The following is a 21,951-nucleotide window of genomic DNA, read 5'->3' on the forward strand; positions in this document are numbered from 1 at the left end:
CTCAGTGACCTCTTCCGTAAAACGGGGACGAAATCTGTGAGCCCCACGTGGCACAACCTGATGACCTTCTATCTCCTTAGAACAGTGCTTGGCACATAGTAAGCGCTTAACAAATACCAACATCATTCTTCTTATTAGCACTTTGAACTAAGCTCTTGGAAAACCACAACAGAAGCATAACCCAGGCTCCTGTCCCACAGGGACCTTACACACCAACACGTACCGGATCGCTAATATATTAGATATCGTTAATATCACGACAGCAGGGAAAGAGGGGAGCTGATATGCCTTTATTAGAACGGTGCCCGGCACATAGTCGGCGCTTAACAAATACCAGGATTATCTTGATTTCTTCGCTTATGCTGACTTAGCCGAGAAAGCGGGCCGCAAGCCGGGGGAAAGAAAGAACGTCACCTTGTGTCACCATCCTTCACTCACCTCCCGCTCTTCAGGTCTCTCGGGGTCCTCCTCGTTCCTCAGGAAACGGTGGTTTGGACGCGTTGAACTTCCTCGGCACCCAAGCAGCTTTGGTTTTTCCATCTCCCGTTCAGTCGTATTTACTGATAAAGCACTTGGGAAAGTGCAGTGCCACAATAAACAGTGACATTCCCTGCCTATAACGGTCATTCATTAATTCAATAGTATTTATTGAGCGCTTACTATGTGCAGGGCACTGTACAGTCGCGTGAGGAGCAGTGCCGGCGGACACTCTGGCCTGCTCTTGGGGGGCAACGGGGAGATGGATCGCCAGTTTTACCTGAACGCCCTGATGAGGGAAGGAAGGAGAAAAATCTTCCACTCTTTCCGGGGCAGAGGGGGAAGACCTCCATTTTCCCGTACTCTCCCAAACGCTTAGGACAGTGCTCTGCCCACATTTTCTTGTAAGCGCTCAATAAATAGGACTGATGGGTTCACTGAAGCAGAGGAATCACCCCACCTTCCCCTCTCCTCTCCGTTCCTGCAGCCTCCACCCCCACCCAAGACCCCCTTCTCTGATTCCTTTTTGCATTTCTCGACCGTGAGCCCGTCGTGGGGTAGGGATTGTCTCTATCTGTGGCCGAATTGTACTTTCCCCAGCGCTTAGTACAGTGCTCTGCACACAGTAAGTGCTCGATAAATACGATTGAATGAATGTTTCCAAGCTGATTAGCTTGCATCTACCCCAGCGCTTAGAAAAGTGCTTGGCACATAGTAAATGCTTAACAAATATTATTATTATGGGCCCTTGTGCTTTCTAAGGGGTCAGAGAAGCAACATGGCTCAATGGAAAGAGCCCGGGCTGGGGACTCAGAGGCCATGGGTTCGAATCCCGGCTCTGCCACTTGTCAGCTGTGTGGCTGTGGGCAAGCCACTTCTCTGGGCCTCAGTTCCCTCATCTGGAAAATGGGGATGAAGACTGTGAGGCCCACGTGGGACCACTTGAGCACCCTGTATCCCCCAGCACTTACAACAGTGCTTTGCGCATAATAAGCGCTTAACACGTACCACCATTTTTTTTTAAGTGCAGAATGGGTTCCTGGGGTCTCTGCTGGATCCCCCAAGGTCCCTCCCCAACCTTACACCTGCCCAAAGACGCAGAGGATTCCGGGAGAGGCCCGACTCCACCTGAGCGTCACAGCGCCTTTCAACGTGAGCCACCCAGGGACGAGAAGCGAAGCCAAGGCCACCTTACGCCCGGAAAACAGGTTCTGGCCAGCTACATCAAAGACGTTCCTGCAGAGCCACGTGGCCCAGTGAAAATATCACAGGCCCGGGAGTGGGAGGCCCCGGGTTCGAAACCTGACTCCGCCATTTGCTGCGTAGCCCTGGGCGAGTCACTCCACTTCTCCGGGCCTCAGTTCCCTCATCTGGAAAATGGGGATTAAGACTGGGAGCCCCATGTGGGACAGGGCCTGTGTTCAACCTGACTTGCTGGTATCCATCCCAGCGCTCAATATGGTGACTGACACATAGTAAATCTCTAACAAATCCCATTAAAAAAACAAAAAAGGGGGGGCAAGGAATGTGGGTGTGAAGTGAGGCGGAGGGCTGGGGAAAGAAGCTGGCTTGCAAGGCAGGGTTGGCCCTGTTTTTCTGCGTGTATCTCTCTCTCTGTCTCTTCTGCATTTTTTTCTTTCTCTGTGTCTGTTGTCTCCCATTCTGTCTCTCTCTGTATCTGTCTATCCCTCTGTCTCTCTGTGTGTCTCGTTCTGGGCCTGCCTGTCTCTCCCTCTGTGTCTCTCTCTCACTCTGGTCCTTGGTCTGTCTCTCCCTCTGTGTGTCTCTCTGGCTCTGGGCCTGTCTCTCTCCCTGTGTGTGTCTCTCTCACTTTGGACTCATCTGTCTCTCCCTCTGTCTCTCTGTCTCTTGCTGTGCCTGTCTCTCCTTCTCTGTGTGTCTCGCTCTGGTCCCTGTCTCTCCCTCTGTGTGTCTCTCTCACTCTGGTCCTTGTCTGTCTCTCTCACTGTGTGTCTCTCCCTCAGTGTGTCTCTCTCACTCTGGGGCTGCCTGTCTCTCCCCCGTGTGTCTCTCTCACTCTGGTCCTTGTCTGTCTCTCCTTCTGATTGTGTCTCTCTCACTCTGGGCCTGTCTCTCCCTGTCTGTCTCTCTCGCTGTCTCTCCTCAGTGTTTCTGTCTCGCTCTGGTCCTTTCTGTCTCTCCCCTTGTGTGTCTCTCTGGCTCCGGGCCTGTCTGTCTCTCCCTCAGTGTTTCTGTCTCGTTCTGGTCCTTTCTGTCTCTCCGTCTGTCTCTCTCGCTGTGTCTCTCTGGCTCTGGGCCTGTCTCTCCCTCTCTGTCTCTCCCTCTGAGTGTGTCTCTCTCATTCTGGACCTTGTCTGTCTCTCCCCCTTGTGTGTCTCTCTGGCTCCCGGCCCGTCTGTCTCTCCCTCTCTGTCTGTTTCTCCCTCAGTGTCTCTCTCACTCTGGTCCTTGTCTGTCTCTCCTCCTGTGTCTCTCTGGCTCTGGGCCCATCTGTCTCTCCCTCAGTGTTTCTATCTCTCCCTCTGTGTCTCTCCCCTGTGTGTGTCTCTGGCTCTGGGCACGTCTGTCTCTCCCTCAGTGTGTCTCTCTCACTCTGGTCCTTGTCTGTCTCTCCCTGTGTGTGTCTCTGGCTCTGGGCCTGTCTGTCTCTCCCTCTCTGTCTCTCTCGCTGTGTATCTCTCCTTCAGTGTGTCTCTCCGCTGTGTGTGTGTCTCTGGCTCTGGGCTCGTCTGTCTCTCCCTCAGTGTGTCTCTCCCTCAGTGTCTCTCTCATTCTGCTCCTTGTCTGTCTCTCCCTCAGTGTGTGTCTCTGGCTCTGGTCCTTGTCAGTCTCTCCCTCAGTGTCTGTCTCTGGCCCCGGGCCCGTCTGTCTCTCCCTCAGTGTCTCTCTCACTCTGGTCCTTGTCTGTCTCTCTGGCTCTGGTCCTTGTCTGTCTCTCCTTCAGTGTGTCTCTCCCTCAGTGTGTGTCTCTGGCTCCGGGCCTGTCTGTCTCTCCCTCAGTGTCTCTCCCTCAGTGTGTGTCTCTGGTCCTTCTGGTCTGTCTCTCCCTCCTTGTGTCTCTCCCTCAGTGTCTCACTCTGGTCCTTGTCTGTCTCTCCCTCAGTGTGTGTCTCTGGCTCCGGGCCTGTCTGTCTCTCCCTCTGTGTCTCTCCCTCAGTGTCTGTCTCGCTCTGGGCCTGTCTCTCCCTCAGTGTGTCTCTCCGGCTCTGGTCCTTGTCTGTCTCTCCCTCAGTGTCTGTCTCGCCCTGGGCCTGTCTCTCCCTCAGTGTGTGTCTCTGGCTCCAGGCCTCTCTGTCTCTCCCTCAGTGTCTCTCCCTCAGTGTGTCTCGCTCTGGGCCTGTCTCTCCCTCAGTGTGTGTCTCGCTCTGGGCCTGTCTCTCCCTCAGTGTGTGTCTCTGGCTCCGGGCCTCTCTGTCTCTCCCTCAGTGTCTCTCCCTCAGTGTGTGTCTCTGGCTCTGGTCCTTCTGGTCTGTCTCTCCCTCCTTGTGTCTCTCCCTCAGTGAGTCTCTCCCACTCTGGTCCTTGTATGTCTCTCCCTCAGTGTGTCTCTCGCTCTGGGCCTGTCTCTCCCTCAGTGTGTGTCTCTGGCTCCGGGCCTCTCTGTCTCTCCCTCAGTGTCTCTCCCTCAGTGTGTCTCTGGGCCTGTCTCTCCCTCAGTGTGTGTCTCTGGCTCCGGGCCTCTCTGTCTCTCCCTCAGCGTGTCTCTCCCTCAGTGTCTCTCTCGCTCTGGGCCTGTCTCTCCCTCAGTGTGTGTCTCTGGCTCCGGGCCTGTCTGTCTCTCCCTCAGCGTATGTCTCTGGCTCTGGTCCTTCTGATCTGTCTCTCCCTCCTTGTGTCTCTCTCTCAGTGTCTCTCCCACTCTGGTCCTTGTCTGTCTCTCCCTCAGTGTGTCTCTCCTTCAGCGTGTCTCTCCCTCAGTGTATGTCTCTGGCTCTGGTCCTTCTGGTCTGTCTCTCCCTCCTTGTGTCTCTCCATCAGTGTGTCTCTCCCTCAGTGTGTGTCTCTGGCTCCGGGCCTCTCTGTCTCTCCCTCAGTGTCTCTCCCTCCCCCCCCGCCCCCCCCCGTCTGTCTGTCTGTCCCGCTGGGGGGCGGGAGGGGGCGCTGTCCCCTCAGGCGGCGGCCCCGCCCCGGCAGCCCCCGCGCCAGCTTGGCGCGCGCGCGGCCCCCCGTGACGTCGCGCCGGCCGCCGGTGACGTCACAGGCCGCCCGGCGGTCCCGGAGGCCGCCTCTCTCTCTCTCCCTCCCCGCGGCGCCATTCCGGGGCAGCCGGACCCTCTCCCGTCCCCGGGGCGGGTTCGGAGCGACGAACGGGAAAAAAGAAAAAAAAAAAGGGGGAAAAACATCCCCTCCGCGCGCCTTCCTCTGGCCCTTTAAGAAGCCGGCCTGACGCGGCGCCGGAGGAAGCCTCGCGAGACTTGCGGGCCGCCCCCCCCCCCAGCCCGGAAGGGGACGTGAGGGAAGCGCGCGCGCCCCTCCTGCGCGTCGCACCCGGAAGCGCGTCCCGTCCAATGAGCGGGCGTCCCCGCGGCCCCGCCCCCCGCCCCGCGGCGGCCGACCAATGGGAGGGCCCGGCGGGGTCCGGCGCCGTCCAATGGGGTCCGTCGGGCCCGGCGGCCCCGCCCTCCCCCCGGCGGCGGAAGTGGCGTCACGGGCCCCATGTGAGCCGATTGCAACACATGCAGCGGCCTGGAGAGGGAGAGCCGGTGTCCTACGTCAGAGCCGCCGACACCGACGCCGCCAGCGCCATCGCCGCCGGGGGGCCGGGACCTTAGGTGAGGCGGCGGGAGGGGGAGGGGCGCGAGGGGGAGGGCGGTCCCGGGGAGGGGGGGGCGGGGGTCCCGGGGGGGGGGGAGGAGGAGGAGGGGAGGGGAGGGGGGCTCCCGGTCCCGGTGATGGCGGGACCCCTCACCCCTCTCTTTGCGGCTCCAGGGAGGAGGAGGAGAGAAGATGGCGGACGATCCCAGCGCGGCCGACAGGAACGTGGAGATCTGGAAGATCAAGAAGCTCATCAAGAGCCTGGAGGCGGCCCGCGGGTGAGCAGCCCCCCCGCCCCCCGGGGGTGATGATGAGCATCCTCGGAGGGGCCGGGGGTCAAGCCCTGGTTGGGGGCACGGCGCTGCTCTAAGCGCTGCGGGGCAGCCGGGGTCGTCAGGCGGACACCGCCCTCCTCCCCCCCCCCCCCGACGCTCCCGGGCTCCCTCTTTTCCCGAGGAGGCGCGGGGAAGGGAGGTGGTCCCGCGCCGACAGGTGGCAAAGGCGGGATTCGAACCCGGGGCCGCGGCCGGGGAGGCCATTTTGAGGAGGAGCCGCGGCGACGGGGGTCCTGGGGGGCCCCCTCCCCCTTTGGGAGCGAGGGGACCCCGCGGGGGGGGGGCGCTGGAAGTCGCCCCCACCGGCCTCGGTGGGGACCACGACGGCCTTGGCGCGCCCACTCTGTGCTAAACGCCGTCCTCATCCCCCGGGGGCTGCGGGGCCGTCAGGTTGTCCCACGAGGGGCTCCCAGTCCGCATCCTCTTCTTCCGGGGGGGGGAAACTGAGGCACGGCGAACCGGCCCCGAGCCCCACGGCCGACAGGCGACGGAGCCGGGATTGGAACCCGTAACCTCCGCCTCCCGAGCCCGGGCTCTTAACACCATCGTCGGCATCGTCGTGTTGGTGTTTGTAAAGCGCTGACTATGTGCAGAGCGCTGGGGTAGACACAGGGGAATCGGGTCGTCCCACGTGGGGCTCACAGTCTTCATCCCCATTTTCCAGATGAGGTAACTGAGGCACAGAGAAGTTGTGACTTGCCCAAAGTCACACAGCTGACAAATGGCGGAGCTGGGAATCGAACTCATGACCTCCGACTCCAAAGCCCATGCTCTTTCCACTGAGCCACGCCGCTTCTCTAACCCTAACACGGAGCCACGCTGTGGCGGCCCACCGGAGAAAGACCCCTTTTCCCCCTCGCCTCCGATCCAACGGGGTGGCTCCTTAGGGGGGTGCTCGGTCTGGGCCCGGGGGGCGTCTGCTTCATCAGCCGGCCCGGTTTCAGCAGCAGGAGGAGGAAGGGAGGGGTGTCTCGGGGGAGAAGAGCGGGCCCGAGAGGATTCGTCTTCTCCTCCGACGCGGGGACGGCCGTCCGGGGACGTCTTAGCCGCTCGGGGATGTCTCTGCATCCTCTAGGTAGGGGAGATTCCCGCCTCGCCCCCGTTGGCGATTTCAGGGCCGGAATCGGGATCTGCGGTTTCGAACTCCGCTCCCCCACCCTCGGGAGACGCTCAGGAGGCAGCCGTGGCGTTATCGCGGTAGTCGTCGAGGGCCTTGGACGCGTCAGGCGAGTTAGGATGGGTCCCTGTCCCACGTGGAGGAGGGAGTAGGATTTAATCCTCATTTTACAGCCGAGGAAACCGAGGCACGGAGAAGGGACGCGCCCAGCCGGGATCGGCACCCGGCGCGGGGCCGGAGCGGAGGGTACGGCTGGACGGGGAACGGGAGGGCCGTCAGACTGGCGGCCGGCGCCCGGGACCCTCCCCGCAACCCGCTTCCGAGTCACGGCCGGTCCTCCCTTACGGATATTCGAGGCCCGAAACCCGATCCCGTCGAACGAGGCGCGGAAAGACGGCTCGCTTTCCCCCTACCCGTCTTCAATCGAAAAGACGGAAGAGGGCCACGGGGCCGGAACTCGGAGTGATGATTGCGGGGCGGAGGTTCAGTCGTGGATCCTTGGACGCGTCCTGGGGTCGGGGGGGGTGGAAATAAACAACGAGACGAACGATCTTCCAGCGGGTGAAGTAAATAGCCCCCCGGCGATGCTGCTGGATCTGCCTCGGGGGGGGGGGGGTAGAGGGCGGGTTCACGCTCTGGCAAAGGAAACAGAGAGAGTGGGGAACACGAGGGCGACGGGTTTGATTTCTCCCCTCCCTGTTGTGGCTGGAGGGTGGTCGTCCTCACCCGTTGCTCCGGGGTCCTCCCTGAGAAATCTCAGACCCTCAGCTGGTGTTACGGCCCCATTTCTCACCCCCCCACCCCCTTTCTTAACCCGCCGCTTTGAGCTGTCGTGAGCGGGAGCCCCCGTTATGATCTGGGATAACCAGCGGAGCTCACCCCGAGGGCACGGCAGAGCATTTTTAGGAAAAGCACCGGTTACCCCGGGGGGAGAGAGCGGTTAAGGGTCGGGGAGGGCACTTGAAAAGAGCCCCAGCTAAAGCAGTTTTGGGCCGCCAGCCAAGCGTAACCCGGAAGAGATGAGGCAGATATCGCACGCCTTGAAACGGCGCTGCCCACCTGGGCCCCGTCTTCTCTCTGTCGTATAACAGTAACGAGAGGCGTGTTACCGGTTAAGCGCCTACTCCGTGCACCGTTCTGAGCGCTGGGGTAGATACGGGCTACTCAGGTTGGACACATTCCCCGTCCCGCTCGGTGCTCACCGTCTAAGGAGGGAGTAGGGTTTAATTCCCATTTGACAGATGAGGCGCAGACCCAGGGCGGTGGGGCCGGGATTAGAACCCAGGTCCTCCGACTCCCGGGATCTGTCACGTCGCGGAACGGCTCTCTCTCCGGGAGATGCTGCGGCTGGCTGTTGGGAGAGCCTCCGCTTTCTCTGGTTACGCTGCGCCGATCCCTCCGCCCCCGGGAAGGCTTCCCGGTTGGTCCGGTAGCCTCTTCCCCGCCCAGCTCGTCCCCGAGGGTCACCCGGGAGTTGGTTCCGAGCCCGCGCGCTCCTCTTTCGTTCATTCAGTCGTATTTGTTGAGCGCCTACGCTGTGCAGAGCGCTCTACCGAGCACTTGGGAGGGCACAGTAGAGCAATAAGACACATTCCCTGCCCACGACGAGCCTGCGGTCCGGAGGACGAACTTACGGTCTGTGGACATTGGATGGGGGTCGGGGGCGGCGACGCCTCGCTGCCTGCGATGTCGCAGCGAATCGGGTCGACACGTGCAGTGGCGGGAGCACGGGCCCCGGAGATGGAGGGCCCGGCTCCGACGCCTCTCTGCCGGGTGACCTTAGGCGAGTCACTTCGCTTCCCTGGGCCTCGGTTCTCTCATCTGTAAAACGGGGCTTGAAGACCGGGACCCCCACGGGGGACGGGGGCCGCGTCCAAGCCCGGGCCTATCCCAGCACGGGTTCGCAATTGAGTCCCACCGTTACGAACTGCCCCAAAACCCGAGTCGCCAGATTTTTCCCCCATTGGGGTCGGGGGGAGAACTCCCCGGAAGGGGCTTCGCTCTCAAGAGGTCCCTTTCTTCCAAGCGAGATCGGATGCGGCCAAAACACATCCCACCCAGGCAGACGGACGTGGCAAGGAATCACCGGACGGGGTTAGATTCAGGAGCGGGTCCAGAGGGCAGTCAAGCAACCGAGCGGCATCACCGAAGGTAGATGGATTAAACCGCGAGCGCGAAAGGAAGGCATTCATTCAGTGGTATTTATTGAGCGCTTACTGTGCGCCAAGCACGCTGCGGAGCACTTGGGAAGTGCCGTTCGGCAAGAAATAGAGACAATCCCTGCCCTCAGCGGGAGGGAAAAAATTGGGCCGGAAGAGGTCAGCCGCCCAAAGGCGTAAATCGCCTACGAAATGGCCCGAACCTGTAGGACGGGGAGAAAAACAGCACCGGCCCGGGAGTCAGCGGGTGACGGGTTCTAATCCCAGCTCCGCCACGTGTCTGCTGTGGGACCTTGGGCAAGTCACGTCACTTCCTCGGGGCCCCACTTACCTCACCTGTTAAATGGGGCTGCAGACTGTGAGCTCCATGGGGGGCAGGGGGAATGCTTACTCCGCACACAGTAAGCGCTCAATAAAAACGATTGAAAAAATGAATAACACGGACTGCGTCCAAGCTGATCAGTCAGGATCTACACCAGTGCCGTTTAAAATAGAGCTTAACAAATATTATTATAAACTCTCATTAGGGTTGTTATTATTATTAATAAGAAAGCGGTCTATCTGGCATCTTTTCCTTGTCACTGTGGCTAAAAGAATCTGTGTGATACCCATGGGGAGGGGTCCGTGTGAAGGAGCGGTTGGATAAGAGAGAGCACCTACCTCTTTGTCAAAAGGCTGAGCCGCTCAAACCCCGTCTTTCTGAATCTCTCGAGCGGGAAAGAGAAAGTCACCCGGCTCTGGGAGGGCGCAAAAGATTCGTCCGCCTCGAAGAGCGGTTAAAGCCATCAGGCATTGGGATTTCTCGAGCCGCCCACTGCGTGCAGGGCCCCGGACTGAGCACCTGGGAGGGTAGGATAGCGAGGGACTCGGTCTAATGTGCCCTCAAGGAGCTTCCTGGATCGCCTAGTTATCGGAAAAAGTGGCCCAGTTGGAACCAGAGCGTCATCGGAGTGCGGTCCATCCAGCCGTGAACTTCCCGGCGTCGAAGGGGACGCGTGTCGTATGAGTTCGTTTCGGGTCTCAGTCTCTTCCTCGAGGGTTATTGGAAGAAGGGGAGGGGGAGGCCGCGGGGAGCCTGGGCCCGGCCCCAGGAGAGATAAGAGGCCGCGCCGAAATCCTGCATCTGCCAAAGCCATTAACGTGCCTCTGTGGCCCGGCCCCGCTTAGACGTTTTCAGAAACCCGGGCGACACGGTGAAACTGCCTCCGGTGTCGTCCACGGAGGGCATCGGGCCAGAACCCGTCGCGGGCAGGGAACGTGTCTGTTCTATTATGCTCTCCCGAGCGCTTAGTACGGTGCTCCGCACGTTGTGAGCGCTCAATAAAGATTGGCTGACTCCTTGGGAGCCGAGGCTGGTTCCTCGGGCTCAAACTGGACTTGGGTTTTCACCCCGGTGCTCCGGAGGAGCCTGGAAAAGTGGCATAGCTCGAGGACCTGGGGGTAGCGAGAGGCCGGTTGCCGGATGAGGGGTGTTTTTTTCTCTCCTACCCCCACCCCGCCCCTCAATGGCGTTGAATAATGATACTTATAATAATTACAGTATTAAGCATTTACTATATGCCAAGCACCGTTCTAAGAGCTGGGGTAGATAAAAAGTTGAACACAATCCCCGTCCCACACGGGGCTCGTGGTCCTAATCCCCGTTTTTACAGATGAGGGAACTGAGGCTAAGTGAAGCCAAGTGACTTACCCAAAGTCACACAGCAGACAAGTGGTGGAGCGGGAATTAGAACCCAGCTCCTTCTGGGCTCTATCCGCTAGGCCGTGCTGCTTAAGACCCCCTGTGAGGCGAAGGTCCAGCTGTGTAGGGTCCCAACCCAATGCACGGGCAAACCGTGATCCCTCTAGGCTGTGAGCTCGTTATGGACAGGGAACATCTCTGTTAATTGTTGGATTGTCCTCTCCCAAGCTCTGCACGGAGGGAGCATTCAATAAATACCGTTAATTGATTTTTTTTGGCCACGGGGCAGCATTGACAGCCCCCTTTGCGGATTCACATTTTTCAACATCGGGGAATCCATCGGACCTAGTGTCTCGGTTGCCCCAGATAAAAATGGTGGGGTCAGCAAATAGCCCCTCTGTCTTTATTTTCCCTCACAGGTCTGAGTCCATTTCGGCAGCCTCGCCTGGGAGACCTCTCCTCCTTAACCCGGCGTTGAGCTTAAAGTTGTAATTCGGCAGCGACGCTGAATAGTAGATTGTTGCTGGTTGTCCCGGGTGGACGCACCAAGGCGGAGGCGGACTACATTCGGGCGGATTTTTTTTCTGTCCCACGGGGACCGGTTGAGAGGAAATGTTCGAATGGAAAACCCACCTGAATGATACCTCTCGAGCTGTTAGCGCTGTTCTAATCCCCCGAAGGGAGGCTTCACTTAATCGAAGGGTCCTTAAATGGGTTCCAAGCGGTTTCCCTTCGTGCTGCGTGTCAGGAACCGTTCTAAGCGCTGGGATAGGTACACGATAATCGGGTTGGACGCAGTCCCTGTCCCACACGGGGCTCACGGTCTTAATCCCCGGTTTACGGATGAGGGAACCGAGGCCCAGAGAAGTGAAGCGACTGGCCCAAGGTCACCCAGCAGACAGGTGGCGGAGCCAGGGTTAGAAAACAGGTCCTTCTGCCTCCCAGGCCCGGGCTCTATCCGCTAGGCCACTCTGCTTCCCCGTTAAGTGCTTACTATGTGGCGGGCACTGTACTAATCGCTGGGGTAGATGCGAGGTAAAGGGGTTGGACCGAGGGGGCTTGGCCGTCCGGTGGCCACTTACCTCCGTGGGGTCTCCGTGGTCACTCTCCCCCCCCCCCGAGAGTGGGTCTTTCCGCGCTGCCTCCCGGAATCGATTCCGTTCCCTCTCCGGCCTCGAGCTCGACCCCCTTCGGTGCGGGCTGGGCGCAGGGAGAGACCCCGGCCGGCCCCTCGGCACCAGGAGAGAGGAGGAAAAAAAAACAAAAACCGGGACAGTTTGGGAAAGAGGGTGGAGTCGGGAAGGAACCGTTTTTATTTTAAGCCGAAAACTCAAATAGCTCTGCTAAGGCCAAAGCTGCTGCAGAAAGGAGAAGCGGCTCGGGCCTGAGGGAAGGAGCCCGGGCCTGGGAGTCGGGGGACGCGGCTCCTAATCCCGGCTCCGCCGGTTGCTTGCTCTCCGACCACGGGCAGGTCATTTCTCGTCTCTGGGCTTCCACGACTGTAAAATGGGGATTCAAGACCTCCTGTCTCTCGTACTCAGACTGTGAGCCCTGTGCGGGACAGGGATTGGGTCCAACTTAATTAACTTGTACCTGCCCAAGTACTTAGAACAGTGTTTGACACATAATAAGCACTTTAAAGATGCCGTGGGGGAGAAAAAATCCGGCCTGGAAAACCTGGGGGCCACGAGAGAGTGGCGGGCTGGAAGATGAAGGGGGCCGGCTAACGCTGGACACGCTAGTCCGTCCCGAAAGCAGCAATCGACCGCAGGGGGAGATCTGGCCCGAGGTGGCCCTGAGACCACCTCAGTTGTAGTTTTTTTGGTTTTTTAAACATTTATGGTGTTTGTCAAGCGCTAACTTTGTGCCAGACACTGTACTCAGCGCCGGGGTAGATACAAGAAGGGAGAAGAGGAATCGAGTCCCCGTTTTGCAGGCGAGGAAACTTGAGGCACAGAGAACGGACTTGCCCAGGGTCACCCGGCAGGCAAGTGGCAGAGCCGGGACCTCGGGTGCTCTGGCTCCCGGGCCGTGTCTCTTTCCACTGCGCCATCCTACCCTTCCCTCTTCCCTACCGCTCTTCACTTCCCTCGGCCTCCCACGTGGGGAGGGGAGACCGGCCACGCTGAGGGGTGGGGGGAAGACTTTGCCAAGTCACTTGGGAAGGCGACTTACCCGAGGTCACCCAGCAGACGAGCGGCGGAGCCGGGATTGGAGTCCTTCCGACTCCCGGGTCCGGGCTCTAACCACTAGACCACGCCGCTTCTCCGTTAGGGCTCCTTCCGTGTGGCTTCCCTGCGGGCCCCCCGCTGTAGGATCGGTCAATTCTCCACATCAACAGACCCTCATCGCCTCCCCCTCCCCACCCCAGGGCCGGCGTCCCCTCTCCAGCACCTCAGAAAGCGGGCACGTTGAGAGAGGGAGAGGCTCCCAAAGGGACCGGTGGGGCCGGATGTGTGTGGGCTTTGGGGTTCGGACCGTCGACGTTCTCTGGCTCCGAAGAAACCAGTCCACAGCCTCCTCACCTCACGTTGAGCGAGCGTCAACTGCGGGCAGAGCGCCGTGCTGAGCGTTTGGGAGAGGACGACCCGGCAGGTGGGAGGCGCGATTCCCCCGCTCCAGGATCCCGCCGGGTAGCGGGGGCAGGCTAGAGTTTGGTTTCAGCGATCCAGGTGGCCACAGCAATACCCCCTCGCCCTGTCCGAATCCGATAAGGGCAGCGGATTTTCGCACATCCGTCCCCGACCGAGGCGGCGGGCGGGTTGTGGAGCTGGTCTAACGGGCGTCTCCGGCCTCTAGACTCCAAGCTCCTCTTCTAGTCTGGAAGTCTGTCCTCCAGCCTGAAAGCGCCTCCCGGCCGGGGAACGTGTCTACCAACTGTTCTGCCGTAGCCTCCCAAGTGCGGAGCACAGCGCCCCGCACACAGTCGACGCTGGATAAACCCGATGGAGTCGCGAACCCCCTTGGCGCTCTCGGGCCTCCCCCGCCTCGGTCTCCCCGGGGGACGGTGGCGCTTCGCTCGCCTGACGAAAACGTGGTCCTTCTGTCTCCTCCAGCAACGGCACCAGCATGATATCGTTGATCATTCCTCCCAAAGACCAGATCTCGCGAGTGGCCAAGATGTTGGCCGACGAGTTCGGGACGGCCTCCAACATCAAGTCTCGCGTGAACCGCCTTTCCGTCCTGGGAGCCATCACGTCCGTACAGCAGAGGCTCAAACTCTATAACAAAGGTAACGAGGCCGGCGGCGGGCGGGAGGGAGGAGTTTGGGGCCCACGTAGTAAGCGCTTGAAACGATACCACAACTATTTTCGTCATTATCATTATTGTTATTACCGTCGGAAATGGGGCCCTGCGAGTTAAACCAGTGATGCGTGTGACTCGCCCGCTTCTCGAAGGCTCTTGGGATAAACTCTGCTCCGTAAATAATAACAACGTTGGTGTCTGTTAAGCGCTTACTGTGTGCAGAGAATGACATGGAAGACCATCGGTCGAAGGCCGGTTGGCCAACAAATAAAACCGACACCGGCTTCTCATCCGCATCTAGCTGGTCCCGAAGCCCCCCGAACACCCAAACTGGGGGTGGCCGGGATCCGCGGGGGCGGGCGGGGGGCTCAGGTCTCGGATCGAGCTAAAGCGGTCAAGGTAGCCCACCCTCTTGCGAGCCGCGGGGGTCTAAAAATGACTCTCGTGCCTCCTTCAGTACCTCCAAACGGCCTGGTTGTTTACTGTGGAACAATTGTGACAGAAGAAGGAAAGGAGAAGAAAGTCAACATTGACTTCGAGCCTTTCAAACCGATCAATACGTCGTTGTATCTGTGCGACAATAAATTCCATACGGAGGTAAGAGCCCCCTCCCTTCAATCAGTAGAAGCAGCGTGGCCTAGTGGCTAGAGCCCGGGCCTGGGAGTCGGAAGGCCATGGGTTCTAATCCCCTCTCCGCCACTTGTCTCCTTTGTGACCCCGAGCAAGTCGATTCAGTCCTCCGGGCCTCAGTTTCCTCAGCCGTAAAGTGGGGGTTAAGACTGTGAGCCTTACGTGGGCCAGGGACTGTGTCCAACCTGGTTATCCGCTATCTCCCCCAGCACTTGGAACAGTGCTTGGCACGTAGTAAGTACTCTAATAAATACCGTTATTATTACCGCCTGTAGAGCATCCAGCATGCACAGGGCGATGTACTGAGCGCCGGCGGGGGATCCTTGTGGTCGAAAGGCTCAAGCCGGGCAGCTCGTTCCCCGAGAAAAGGGGGAAGCCGGACTTCCTGGGGCCTGATTTTTGGAACCGACCCGGTCCCCGTCCCAGCTCTGGGTTCGGTTGGCGAATCACGCCTCACTAGGGCCGGGCTCGCAGCTTGTCGTGAGGACAAAGTCGCCACCCCCCCCCCCCCCGCCCCGTTCCCGCCCCGAACTCGATGTGTTGGCCCGGTCGATCGATCGTCGGTACCTATTGAGCGCTTACTGCGTGCAGACCGTTATCCTGAGCGCTTGGGCGAGGACAACGTAATACAGCAGACGCGTCCCCTGCCCGCAGCGAGCTTACCGTCTCGGTGGCGGCGGTGGGTTGCTCCGTTGGGCCCCCGGTGATGGCAGGGCACCGCCTCTAAGGTCCCGGGCGGGCGTTGGGTTCCCCCGAGCCGCCGGCGTCCGGCTGCCGGGCGGCTGAGGGCGGCGACGGCTTCTGCTTTCTAGGCCCTCACGGCCCTCCTGTCCGACGACAGCAAGTTCGGCTTCATCGTGATCGACGGGAGCGGGGCCCTCTTCGGCACGTTGCAGGGGAACACCAGGGAGGTCCTGCACAAGTTCACCGTCGATCTCCCGAAGAAACACGGTAAGCCGGAGCCGGACCCGGGGGCGGGGCGGGGTGACTCTTCCTCCCCGAGCCTAAGGGGAGCAGGGGAGGAGGCCGCGGAGAGGGAGGAGCAGGAAGCGCCGAACGGAGAAGCGGTGCCGCCCGGGGATAGAGCCCGGGCCTGGGAGCCGGAAGGAGCTGGCTTCTAATCCCGGGCTCCTCCTCTTGTCTGCCGGGCGAGCGACTTCGCCTCTCCGGGCCTCGGTGCCCTCCTCTGTAAAGTGGGCGTTAAGAGCCCCAAGTGGGACCGGGTCCAAACCCGATTAGCCGGTATCTCCCCCAGCCCTTAGCACCCAGTAAACGCTGAACGAATACTATAATAGCATTAGCAGGGTGGGAGGTCTCCCCGCTAGCCCCCGCGGGGGCCGGCCGTCCCCGGCTCACCGCGGGCCCCGGGCTCCCCCCTCCGCCGCGCCGACAGGTCGCGGAGGTCAGTCGGCCCTGCGTTTCGCCCGGCTGAGGATGGAGAAGCGGCACAACTACGTAAGAAAGGTGGCGGAGACGGCCGTGCAGCTCTTCATCTCCGGGGACAAGGTGAACGTGGCCGGGCTCGTGCTGGCCGGCTCCGCCGACTTCAAGACGGAGCTCAGCCAGTCGGACATGTTCGACCAGGTACGCGAGCGAGCGGAGGCGGGGGGCTCGGGGGCCGCTTGGGGAGGAGCCCGGGAGTCAGAAGGTCGTGAGTTCTAATCCCGGCCCCGCCGCTCGTCTGCCGTGTGGCCTGGGACGAGTCACCTCGCTTCTCCGTGCGCCTGTAAAATGGGGAATAAGACCGCGAGCCCCTCGTGGGGCGGGGACCGCGTCCGACGGATTTGCTCGTCTCCACCCCGGCGCTTCGTGCGGCGCCCGGCGCGTAGTAAGCGCTCGACAAACAGGGGTGGTTATTAAGTAGCAGAGTGGGGAGGAGAAGCAGCACGGCCTAGTGGAGCGAGCGCAGGCCTGGGAGTCCGGAGGAAGACCCGGGTTCCGCTCCCGGCTCCGCCGCCCGTGCGTCGGGCGAGGCGCTTCGCTTCTCTGGGCCTCATCTGGAAAATGGGGATGAAGACCGTGAGCCCCCCGGGGAACGGGGCCTGGGTCCAACCCGGTTGACCCGTGTCTGCCCGGCCCGTGGCGAGCACTGAGAGCGTTAACACCAGCCCTCGGGCCCTCGAGGGGGTCCCTGCGGGGGCGGAGGGCGGCGGCCTGGCGGGTCCCAACGGTCCTTTCCCCGTCGGTCACAGCGATTGCAGTCCAAAGTCCTAAAGCTAGTCGACATTTCGTACGGCGGCGAAAACGGATTCAACCAAGCCATCGAACTGTCCACCGAAGTCCTCTCCAACGTGAAATTCATTCAAGAAAAGAAGCTAATAGGTACGAGCGATGGGCGGCGGCGCCGGGCCGGGGTTCGGCAGTGGTGACGGACGGGGCGGGTCCCGTAGTGAAGCCCCCGCTTCCTTCAGCATCCTTCGGAAGCGGTGCGGCCTAGTCGGTAGAGCGCGGGCCTGGGCGTCAGAAGGTCGGGGGTTCTGATCCCGCCTCTGCCGTGATCTTGGGCAAGTCACTTCACTTCTCCGCGCCTCAGTTCCCTCATCTGAAAAATGGGGATGAAGACTGTGAGCCCCACGCGGGACAGGGACCGTGTCCAACCCGATTATCTTGTATCTACCCCAGTGCTTAGAGCAGTGCTTGGCACATAGTAAGCGCTGAATACCAACATTATTATTATTCTGAAGGGTGAAACGGGCCTTGTCAGGGAATCCCATTCGCGGAACGTAGCGGGTCTCCGGGAAACAGCCCGCAGTCGAGCACTTAGATTCGCTCAGTCACTCGAATTCATTGAGCACTTACCGTGGGCAGAACACTGTACTAAGCACTGGGGAGAGTATAGTGTAACAACAGAGTCGTTCCTTTCCCACAGCATGGGGAGGCAGCCATGTATATAATTAAATAAGAGATGTGGACGTGAGGGCGGTGGGGCCGGGAGAGGGGGTGAATAAAGGGAGCGAGTCAGGGTGACGCAGAAGAAGGGAGTGGGAGAAGAGGAAAGCAGGACTTAGTCAGGGAAAGCCTCTCGGAGGAGGAAAGGTCAGAGGGAACCAGGCCTCTGCCCACTCATCGCCCGTCCAACTGACCCTTCTTGGGGTCCCCAGCGGGGCGGGAGGAAAGTCAAAGACAAGATTGGGTTCGCTGTTTCGGGGGGACCTCGACTGCGGCAAGCGTTTTTGCAACGCGGGTCTTCCCGCGTGTTCCCGAGAGCGTGCCCGGCGCTCGAGACTCACGGGTCTCTCTCTCTCCCCCTCCGGGCCTGTCATTCCCCAGGAAGGTACTTCGATGAGATCAGTCAGGACACCGGGAAGTACTGTTTTGGAGTCGAAGACACACTAAAGGCTTTGGAAATGGGAGCCGTAGAGATCCTCATAGTCTATGAAAATCTGGACATAATGAGATACGTTCTTCATTGCCAAGGCACCGAAGGTAAGGCGAGCTGGGGAATTGCTCACCCCGGGCTCGAGAGGGTCTTTGGCGGGGGGATCTTGAGGGTCCTTCCCCCCTGCTGCCCGTTTCCGGCTCCCGGGGCCTGCCGGTTGGACGTTGCAGAACTTCCATCTGCTCTCTAGAGAAGCGGCACGGCGGAACGGATAAAGCGTGGGTCGGGGGGTCAGAAGGACCTGGGTTCTAGCCCCGGCTCTGCCACACGTCTGCTGCGGGACCTCGGCGCGTCGCGTCGCTTCGCTTCTCAGTGCCCCAGTTCCCCCTCGTACTTAAACCGTGAGCCCCACGCGGGACAGGGGACTGTGTCCGACCTAACTAACTTGAATCGTGGAGCCGTGATCGACTTGGCTTCGAAGTCGGGGACCTCCCCGGGCCCACCGGCGCTCGCCCCGTCTCCTAACGCCCGCGGGGGCGGAGATGAGCCTGCAGCGTCCGCCCTGCCCCCCTCCCGTCTTCTCAGCGGGATCCCAAGCTTCGGCCCCGGTCTGCCCCGCCGGGCCAAGCTAACGCTTCTTCTTCTTCTTCCCCCGTGACGTCCGTAGAGGAGAAGATTCTGTATCTGACCCCGGAACAAGAGAAGGATAAATCTCACTTCACGGACAAAGAGGTACCGTTGTTTCTTGGTGGGGCGGATTTACGTACATAGAGCGAACGCCCCTCTCTCCCTATAAGTTACCAGCAGTGCCAGGGTAGCTCCTTCTCCCTCCTCCTCCTCTTCCTCCCTCTCCTCCTATTCCAGTCCCAACCGCGTATGCAGAAACTGGAACCCCAGCACCCCACTGGGGCCGGGACGTACCGCCCCCCGCATCCTCCGCTTCCGCCCCGCCGTCTCGCTTCCTTCCTCACGAAGCAGAGCAGAGGGTCCCCGGAGCTCCCCACCTCCGATTCAGTGCCCGGCTCCCGTAATCGCCCTCCTCCATCTTGTGGGCCTCTGCTCCTGGGTGAGGGGTCGGCCCCCCAGCCCGAGGGTGGGCTAACGCCCCAGTGGGCGGTGGGGACAACCCGAGGCCGCCTTGGTTCCCCTTAAGAACTGGGTCTGCGCTTGCCGAGTGCCCTCGGTGGGCAGGCTGCACTCTGTCTCTCTCTGTGTCTCTTCCTCTCTCTCCTCTCTCCTCCTTTTTCTCCTTTCTCCTCTCCCTCGTCTCCTCTGGCCTCTCCTTTCTCCTCTCCCTCGTCTCCTCTGGCCTCTCCTTTCTCCTCTCCCTCGTCTCCTCTGGCCTCTCCTTTCTCCTCTCCCTCGTCTCCTCTGGCCTCTCCTTTCTCCTCTCCCTCGTCTCCTCTGGCCTCTCCTTTCTCCTCTCCCTCGTCTCCTCTGGCCTCTCCTTTCTCCTCTCCCTCGTCTCCTCTGGCCTCTCCTTTCTCCTCTCCCTCGTCTCCTCTGGCCTCTCCTTTCTCCTCTCTCTCCTCTCCTCTGGCCTCTCCTTTCTCCTCTCTCTCCTCTCCTCTGGCCTCTCCTTTCTCCTCTCTCTCCTCTCCTCTGGCCTCTCCTTTCTCCTCTCTCTCCTCTGGCCTCTCCTTTCTCCCCCCTCTCCTCTGGCCTCTCCTTTCTCCTCTCTCCCCCCTCTCCTCTGGCCTCTCCTTTCTCCTCTCTCCCCTCTCCTCCGGCCTCTCCTTTCCTCTCCTCCATCTCTCTCCTGACTCCGCCGTGTCTGTGTCCCGCGCCCCTTCCTCCCCGCAGACGGGCCAGGAGCACGAGCTGATTGAGAGCATGCCCCTGCTGGAATGGTTTGCCAACAACTACAAGAAATTTGGAGCCACGTTGGAAATCGTCACGGACAAGTCCCAGGAAGGATCCCAGTTTGTGAAAGGATTTGGCGGGATTGGAGGTGAGTGCGGCCACCCCGTCGGACCCCGGAGGGCCTCCCCTCCGGCCGGAGCCCACCCTGGGGCGGCGTCGACTCCGAGAGCCAAGTGGAGATTCAGAGTCGCTCGGCCTCCCCGCTCATCCTCTGGCTTCCACCCCCCCCTAGACCGTAAGCTCCCCGCGGGCAGGGACCGTGTCCAGCAGAGTCCATTACAGTGCACCCTCCCAAAGCGTCCAGCCCGGAGCCCCCACTCCCTTCACCCCTTCCCCCAGTAGTCACCCACTAAATAGCAGAGAAGCAGCATGGCACAGTGGCTAGAGCCCGGGCGTCAGAAGGTCATAGGTTCTGATCCCGGCTCCGCCGCTTGCCTGCCGTGTGACCTTGGACAAGTCGCTTCACCTCTTCTGGGCCTCAGTTCCCTCATCCGTCAAATGGGGATCGAGACGGTGAGCCCCACGGGGGACCGGAACTGGGCCCGATCCGACTTGCCCGTACCCCCACCAGCGCTTAGTACGGCGCGTGGCACCTAGTAAGCGCTCAGTAGACACCGCGGTGACGGTCGCCCCGACGGATCTGCCCCACCAGGTATCCTACGGTACCGAGTGGACTTCCAGGGGATGGAATACCAAGGCGGAGACGACGAATTTTTCGACCTCGACGACTACTAGGTAGTCAACCCGGGTCCGGCGAGAAGCGCCTCGCCCTCCAACGTCCAACCCAAGGAGCACAGCCGCGACAGAGCCAGGCCAGATCCCTGCCTGACGGTCGGAGAGTCTCCGGGCTTCCCGATCCCCCGCGCATCGGATAGCGAAAACAACCACAAGACAACCTTACACTGCGATCGGTCACATGGCGTCACCGCAGGAGCAGCAGCAGTAAACTACTAAGTTCCTCGAGGCCACTCTGGACTAATTTAAAACAACAAACGGAAAACAACAAAAAAAAAAGGGGGGGGTGGGGGAGAAAAGAATCCCAGTTTTTACTTTTACTCGGTGGTGAAATTGGTTGCTCTCGTATTTTATGGAGAAGAAAAACAAACCACGAGGCCAGATGATTTTTTTAACCTTCATACGTAGAAGCAAAAACACTCTAACTGCTGTAAGCCGTCAAAAGTTAATCGAAGCGAGACCCTACTAAGTTTATTTTGATTGGAGGAAATTTTCGATGGCTGCCTTTCGCAGCGATCCATTTACATGGCATATTCTCCGCTTAACCTGCAGAAGAGATAACACGGGGCAAAACCATTTGAACTGGTTCTGCACGCCCTCTCCTCCCCCGTCTGTCTGCCCCCCTTCTCCGTCTCTCTCCCCTCCGTCTCTCCCCCCACCCCACCGTCCCTCCCCGCCTTCCCCATCCGATGTGGGAAGATGGCCCGGGCGGGGGTCGGTTTCAAACGTAGCCGTCCCGCCTCCGCCTCCCTCTTTGCCCCCCCGCCCTAGGTGCCCCTCTGAGGGGGCGAGGCGAGGAGCAGATGGCGGCGGGCCATCTCTGGACCCAGCCCTCGCCCCTCCCCCTCGGTCAGGGCAGCCCCAGGGGCGGGGAGGGGGCGGGAGGGGGAGCGAGCGCAGGGCTCGGATCCTTCACCTGCCAGGGAGGGGCTGGGGGCGTCTGCGAATGCTGGGATTGTAAGAAATAAAGTGGAATTTAGACGGACGCGAGGTCATTTAAGAGATGATTATTTTATTAATTTTTTGCCTCTCTTTGGTTTTGGTTTTTGGCTTTTTTTTTTTAAATGCTCTGACGGTAGCGGGGAGGCCTATCGGCGGGGCCTGGCCGCCCCCCGACATCATGCGAACGTTTGATTGACTGAAACGAACGGCGGGGGCCTCTCGCGGAGAGGACGGACAGTGTGACCGGGCGGGCCGCGGGCGGGTCCCCGCCGGGGGCCGGACGCCGGTCACGGGACGGGCCCTGCGCCGGGAGGGACGGGATAGGGGGCCTAAGCCCTCGACGCCGGGGCTGGAACCGGGTTAGAGCCCCGGGCTCTCGAGCGCCGGGGGGGGGGGGGGCGGGTAGGGGAGAACCGGTGTCGGGGGGGAGGTGGGGTGCCCCCAGGCCGGCCCCCCTCCGCCCCCCACGGATAACGGGGGCGTCGGTGGGCTGAGCACGCGAGAGGAGGAGTTGGCAACGGCTCCCCGAATAGACTGCGGGCCAAGGCCGACCAGCCCCTCTCCCGGGCTTCGCGATCCTGGCTCCGGGACCCCTTCTTCACCAGGAGGAAGGGAGCGTGGGGTAAACCAAGCCCCCCACCCCTCCCCAGTTACGGGAGACCACCCCCACCGGACCCAGTAAGAGCCAGGGGGCCCCCCCACCCCGCCCC

At 60.7% G+C, this 21,951-nt stretch overlaps 1 protein-coding gene across 1 annotated transcript; it reads left to right on the plus strand.

Annotated features, from left to right (window-relative positions):
* The first annotated feature begins 5,122 nt into the window (after positions 1-5,122).
* On the plus strand, positions 5,123-21,303 carry ETF1 (eukaryotic translation termination factor 1). The gene is made up of 11 exons (XM_029052623.2): positions 5,123-5,231; positions 5,389-5,492; positions 13,563-13,738; positions 14,210-14,349; positions 15,195-15,333; positions 15,776-15,966; positions 16,575-16,704; positions 17,653-17,808; positions 18,369-18,433; positions 19,505-19,652; positions 20,217-21,303. The coding sequence occupies exons 2-11, from the start codon at positions 5,407-5,409 to the stop codon at positions 20,297-20,299; spliced, it is 1,314 nt and encodes a 437-aa protein (XP_028908456.1). The 5' UTR covers positions 5,123-5,231; positions 5,389-5,406; the 3' UTR covers positions 20,300-21,303.
* Positions 21,304-21,951: the final 648 nt, after the last annotated feature.

This window comes from Ornithorhynchus anatinus, chromosome X2 (genome assembly GCF_004115215.2).
Source record: "Ornithorhynchus anatinus isolate Pmale09 chromosome X2, mOrnAna1.pri.v4, whole genome shotgun sequence".
Taxonomy (NCBI): Eukaryota; Metazoa; Chordata; class Mammalia; order Monotremata; family Ornithorhynchidae; genus Ornithorhynchus; species Ornithorhynchus anatinus.